Source organism: Chinchilla lanigera, unplaced genomic scaffold, assembly GCF_000276665.1.
Source record: "Chinchilla lanigera isolate Chin_1 unplaced genomic scaffold, ChiLan1.0 scaffold00036, whole genome shotgun sequence".
NCBI classification, from domain to species: domain Eukaryota; kingdom Metazoa; phylum Chordata; class Mammalia; order Rodentia; family Chinchillidae; genus Chinchilla; species Chinchilla lanigera.
In genome coordinates, this window is record NW_004955437.1 from 21,152,219 (window position 1) to 21,158,928 (window position 6,710).

At 44.9% G+C, this 6,710-nt stretch overlaps 1 protein-coding gene across 1 annotated transcript in view; it reads right to left on the reverse strand.

Annotated features, from left to right (window-relative positions):
- LOC102017503 (core histone macro-H2A.2) overlaps positions 1-6,710 on the reverse strand; it is a 59,728-nt gene that overhangs the window by 25,638 nt on the left and 27,380 nt on the right. The window contains exons 3-4 of the mRNA XM_005390070.2: positions 2,020-2,126; positions 501-698 (exon numbers count right to left, since the gene is read on the reverse strand). Coding sequence (XP_005390127.1) covers positions 501-698; positions 2,020-2,126 — 305 coding nt within the window. The remainder of the gene's footprint in view (positions 1-500; positions 699-2,019; positions 2,127-6,710) is intronic.

Genomic DNA, 6,710 nt, shown 5'->3' on the forward strand with positions numbered 1-6,710 from the left:
GTCCACCACCACGCCCGGCATTATTCTACATACACATTCTCGGCACTTTCCCCCAGCACCAAGCTGCAGAGTTTTTATTCTCTCAGTGATGCACTTGAAGAGCACCTTCATCATTTCAACCTTCAAATTTCCTCTCATTCTCTGGGTTTCTTAGTCTCTTCAGGCTTAATGATTCACCACAGCCCCGGTCTTTTACAGACAGGAGACAAGTATTCCTCCTATTTCTGGAGGCTGGGATGTTCAAGATCAAGGCTCCAGCAGATCCCATGTCCGGCGAGGCCTGCTTCCTCATGATGCCTTCTCACTGCAGCTCACATGGTGAAAATGGGGACCAAGCTCCTTTGGGTTTCTTTCATATGGGCACCGATCTCCAGTATGAGGGCTCCGCTGCTGTGATCTCATCACCTCCCCAAAGCCTCACTTCCTTATCCCATCCATTGGGGGCTGGGGGACACAGCAGTCAGACCCCAGCAGAGACCCACAGATACAGCCTGGCTCACCTTTTTGGATGCCCGTGGTTTGGCAGTCTTGGCTTTCTTGCCCCCCTTCTTGCCTGATGTGGCCTTCCTTCCTCTTTTCTCTGGGGGTGGGGAGAGGATTGTTTCTGACTTGCCTTTGGTCCCTCGCTTTTTGGCCAGCAGTTCAGGGTGAATTCTGGGCAGGACACCTCCGCTGGCGATGGTCACTCCTTTTAGCAGCTGAGGAGAGAAGAGAAAGCATCACACAGCAGCAAAGAGCTCATTGGACTGGGATTTAGTAAAATTCTAACTATTGGCAAAATGAGGTTTAAATCTGGTCTTTGCTGTCTTAAAGAAATTGTACAATATACAAGTTCATTGGCTTTCAATGCTTGTAGAGCACTTCTCTGTAGGTGTCAAGGATCCCATGATCTTAGGCAGAAAGCAAAGCAAAACAAAACAAAACAAAACAAAGTGAAAGGGTCATAGAAGTTGAAGCCGGGGCGGCTGCCTAGGGCGCTGGAATTTCAGATGACAATAGGATAAAGGGCTTCACATGGGGAGAATACAGCTGGACAAAACTGGGCTCATAGGTCAACACAGAGACTAGACCCTTTCAGGTTCATGACATACCAGTGGTCTGCATATTCTCAAACATGTGGCCTGTCAGGAAAACACTGTTTAACCATGCACTTCCTGATAGATAGGTTTATTTATTAGTTACTGACATGTACTGCTACACTACTATATGCTGACTATCCAGAACTGCAGCACTCCAGTGCTGAGACCTCAGCTCAACCCCGAAGTGTAAGTTTCCCACCTAGGAGGTGAGAAGCACAGAAATCTCGCAAAAGACCCTAGAAACTTATAGCAAATTCACAGCGTTATTTTGCAGCTACTGAATCTGATAATAGCAACGACAAAAAAAATCTGTGGCTTATAGTTTGTATGTCTTTGTTTTTTACTTTACGAGTAATCTATTTGTTTTTGCTTTTTTTGAAATCAGTCTATGACGGATTGGCAGTAAAAACTAATTCTTCATTATCATTTGAAAAGAATGGGATTAGAAAATAAATATCAATAAAAACTCTTACACTGTCCTGGGGCGAGTAGGTACCCACTTGACTTTGGAGTCAGTTTCCACACTAGAAAGGGTCAGTTCTAATATATAAGTAAGGGTTCTCCTGCTGTGGCCAAAGTAAATCATCAGCACGGTCTGGGTGAAGAAATTGAAGGGAGCTGCTTGCCCAGAACTTGTCTCTAACAAGGAAAGGAAGATCTGGCAGACCTAGAACGCACAGTGGGAGGTCTGTTCAGAGCCACTTGATATGACCCTGAATGATGGGGCAAAATTTGTTCTTCTCTGATCTGGTCTAAATGAGAGAGAGAAAGAAAGAGAGAGAGAGAAGGAGGAAGGGAGGGAGGGAGAGGAAGTGGAGGAGAGAGAGAGAGAGAGAGAGAGTTTGGGAATTGCGGCAGGAATGCTTTGCGGCCAGAGGGCCCACTTTCAGAAGCGTGCTTGGTGGACCCACCCTATGCCATCTCTATGCTTCAGACATACCTGGTTGAGCTCCTCGTCATTGGCAACGGCCAGCAGGATGTGTCTCGGGGCTATCCGTGCCTTCTTGTTGTCCCTTGCGGCATTCCCAGCCAATTCTAGGATTTCCGCTGAAATTACAGGGGACTGTTAACAGACAATCACAGAGCTAGGTTTGAACTATTTTTCTTTAGAATTGGCCTTGGAGTTTGACCACATTTACTCATTTGTGATTTTTATGTCTCACTGGAAAGAAATCCAGAAATCTGAAATGGACTCCAGTTACAGATAAATACAATATTTAGCAAGCCATCATATAGGATCTTGTGGCAAGGGCTCATTGTTTCCTAACAGTGAATCTTCCTCTTCTTCCTTAGTATACTGTCTGACTGCTGAGCCTATAACAAAGCCCACATTTCCCATCCTCCCTTGCCGGTAAATGTGGTCATGTGACTGAACTTTGGCCAATGGAAGGCAAGCGGTTGTGCTGTCTGGCGCTTCTGGGAAGTCTTACCCTTCCTACTCATGAACTGAGGATGTGCCTGCTGAAATTGGAGCAGACATCTGACTAAGAAGTTGTGGATGCCTTTTCTAAACTTCTTTTGTGTGAGAGTGAAATAAAATTTCCTATTTAAGACACTGTCAGCGGAAATGAGTGGTTGTGTGTGTGTGTGTGTGTGTGTGTGTGAGAGAGAGAGAGAGAGAGAGAGAGACCCAGGGTCTCACTATGTAGTTCAGGCTGGTCTTGAACTCATGATAATCCTCCTGACTCAGTCTCCTGAGTGCTGGGATTATGGGTGTGTCCACCATATCCAGTTAAGTGCTGACCAATGAAGATTCCAACACAGGACCCAGATGTAGGGCCAACTCTGAAGAGAATAGCAATGTAGGTAAAGTCTGTCTTTGGTATCCACTGCATCACCTTTTAGATTTTCCTTTTCCTCTTTGCTTAATATCCCAGTTTTCTACTGTCTTACAGCAAAATGGATGAAAAGAATAGATTTAGACTGTGGGATAGGAAATGTTTAACTGAAAAGCAAATTCCTACAGGTGACACCCATGAATCTAGGGCAGGAAGGCATATCAGGCCTAGGGGACTTCTACATGTCCCTGAGGACTCAAGCATGGCTGTTTTTAACAAACATGGGATTTGGTAAATGTGAAAATAAGAATAAGAGAGATTTTCCCCAAAGCTACTTTACAGGCTATCAAAATTTTAGGGTCAACTAATAAATATTTATAGAATTAGTTTATATCACCTCTGTGCTTTTCCCCTTCCTCTTTGTTTTTATTTTGGGTTATTTTTCTTTCTTCCTCAATTTTATTTTTTTTTTCTTTTTGGTGACAGAGTCTCACTACGTAGCCCAGGTTGGCCTTGAACTTGTGGCGATCCTCTTGCCTCAGCCTTCTGAATGCTAGACTTATAGGTGTGTGCTACCACACCAGGCTTCTTCCTCAATTTTAGAAGGATGTTCTGCCTTAAAAAAGTATGAATGAGATTTTAAAGAAAAATCTCTTCCCTTAGAAGGCTGGAGACAACATGCCAGTATACTGTCTCATTGAAACATGTGCATGTGCATTTGCATGAATATGGTGTGTGTGTGTGTGTGTGTGTGTGTGTAGGCAGGTGTGGGTGTGTGCTTTGAGGAGATCTGCTCATACAACAACGTAACTACTAATTCCTAAAATTAACAGGCAATTCTGTATAAGGCTTTACAATCAACCTAATTTCAAATAAAATAGCACATGAAATTGCCATCATTCACAAAATCTATGGCAGTAATAAAAGCTTGGCATAAGTATGCCCATATTAACTAAGCAAATGTGATTAACAAAAAATTAGAATAAAATAAACATTAGACTTAAATATTTATGTGGCATTTCCATAATGAAAAGTGCTAAATCATTGCAAATTCATTCTCACATCCTTCCCCAATTATTAAGCAATGAATATTGTGTTTACCGACAACTCATTTATACAATGACGGTGTTTTCTGCATCAAAAACCGGGGCATTGCAGTTTGAGATGTATGAGCGTACTTTTGAGACAAGAGGACAGAATGTTTGAAATTAATGCCACGGCAGATAATTTGGTCTGATGCACTCAGGTTGCTGCCAAAAAAAACAATACAAGGCTGGGGATATAGCTCAGCGGCACAAGTGCCTGCCTGGCAAGTACAAGGTCCTGAGTTCGATTCCTGGAACAAAAACAAAACAAAACAAAACAAAAATACACAATAAGAGGCAGATAAGCTAGCAGGGGACTGCGGGTTAAAATGTGCAACTCCTTCCTTCCAGGCATCATGAAGCAGGTGTGCTGTGCCTGCACATCCTGGGGCCTGACATTTTTGGGGTCCACATCTGGAGGTAAGGAGTGCTCCACTTGCCCCTTCTCTAGAAGAGAGGGAGGATCAACCTCATTTAAAGATTCTGAGCCGCTGAACTGAATTTAGCATCTTGGACACCATCTCCCTTCCTCTCGTCACCTGCAGTGAGAGGGAGAAGCTAGCATCCTCCCGCAGGTGTATCAAGTTAACCCCAAGCCTGTGGGAGGCTTTAGGGGAACCCTGCATACCTGGGCCTCAGGAAGCCCCCACAGAAGATCAGGTTGTTCTCAGCTTGGCAGACAGAGGCACAGACATTAGACCCCCAGACTGTGAAGCTGCAGGAATTGAAGGCAGGAAGAGACTAAAAGGCAGTGATTCAGCATGCGGTGTAGGCCCCATGGGTGAGGCTCAGAGCATGTGTAACTGGGTTCTTGAAAGAACCCTGCCAAAATACTGTGTGATAAAGTAAACCTCGACTGTGCACTTCTTACTGGGCATGGTGGTGCACACGTGTCACCCCAGTACTCTGAGGCGAAAGTGGGAGGACTGTGAGTGTGAGTCCAGTGTGAGCAGGAAGACCCTGTCTCAAAAAACCAAGCAACCAACCAAACAGACAAAAAACAACAAAAAAACACAAACTACACACACACACACACACACACACACACACACACACACACACACATACACACACACCAAAATCAAAGATGAAAAAGAAAGAAACCCTTCTCAATATTACACATGTGGCTGGTCCAAGAGCAGTGGTGTTTACAACTAATTGATCACAATCAATATTACACACATAGAAAAACCTAAATCAAATGATTTTTATGTCTTCTGGATGTTCAGTCTGGATGTCCTTAGGACAGGGGCATCATTTATTTATCTGAAACAACATTAACCATTCAGTTGCAAATGTTATTATGTCTACCGAAATGATAAAAGTTTGCTACATTCTTGAGTGATTTTATTGATCCTGGGGACAAAAAAAGAACATTATTCTGGTGATCCACAGGAAAATGGATTTGTACAAATTGCTTTCACTGTAAATGTTGAGGGGAAACCATTCTGTTAAACCCCTGAGACACCAGTGCAAGCCCACGGGCATCTGCAGTGGACCCTCACTTTGGATATCACACTCCCAGCGGCAGTGAGCATCTGGGACACGGCTGAATGGTTGGCAAAGTGTCTTCAGGCAGAGAGATGTTGTAAAGCCCATGCACGTTATTTTGGGAGTCTGTGTCTTTCATTTTATAGACAGTTTAAACCAATACTGGATTTTCCAGCTCTCAGATGGGAAATAGAACATTAAATGTAGGGTGGGACAGGGGACATGGACAGGACACCCCTCAAACTCTTTCTCCCCAGCCACATCATCCTTGTTCGCTTGCTCAGGAGGTGAGGGTGCCTGCTGCTCTAAGTGCTCTGCAGCTTTCTGCGTTGGGGTGAGGGGGTCCCATCTAATGCCCAGGCCTGGCTCCCACTGTCTGCCTGTGTGACTGTCTCTGTCCTTCCTACTCCACCCTGGTGCCACCTGGAATGCCTCTCGGGGTTCCACAGGTGGATCAAACTCACTACACCTCAAATCAAAGTCATTCCCCAAAGCTGCTCCTCCCATGCCTCTTGGGACTTGGCTCCCCCCTCCTCCCCTCCCACTCACCACAAGGGCTCCCTATGGCCTCATCAATTGCACACAGCTTTCCTCCTTCTGTCATTGCCAGAGTTAAGCTTCTCCTCTCTTCCAGGCCAGGTAATTGGAATGGCTGTCTAAATGATTTCTCCAATACCTAGGGAGACCCCCTGGAGGCCATTCTTCCCCTAACTGTACAAGCTATGGTGGAGGAGCGAGTGGAGCTCTGGAGAGGTCTGCACCAAGACTTCATGGATTACATGGGTGCCCAATATTCAGATTTTGAAGAACCACCTACATGGAGAAGGTATGCGTCTAGGTTACCTGCCTGGGACACTTTGCACCTGATGGTGCTGAGACTGACTAGCGGGTCGAGGACTTCATCCACATGTTCCTGGCACCTGTGTTGACAGTTGGAGAGAGGACACTAAGTGGTTGTGTGGTCCCAATGCACTGGGAGGCTGAAGAGAACACCCCTCTGCTTTCTTAGACAAGAGGCATTGATAGAGCATACTTCCCTGGATCCCAGGTCAGTAGACGGACAAACTATTCTTAAAGATAAGTTTATTACTCAGTCAACCCCAAATAGTAGAAAAAAGCTACAAAAAATGGCTTTTGCCCCAGATAGTTGATTTGAGATGTTAGTAAGGATTGCCTCCTCAGTATTTTATAGCCACGAGGAGGAGGCGGCCAAGGAGAGAAAACAAAGAGACTGAGAAAAAACAGCTGCCTTTGTTGCAGCACTAAGAGAAACAGAC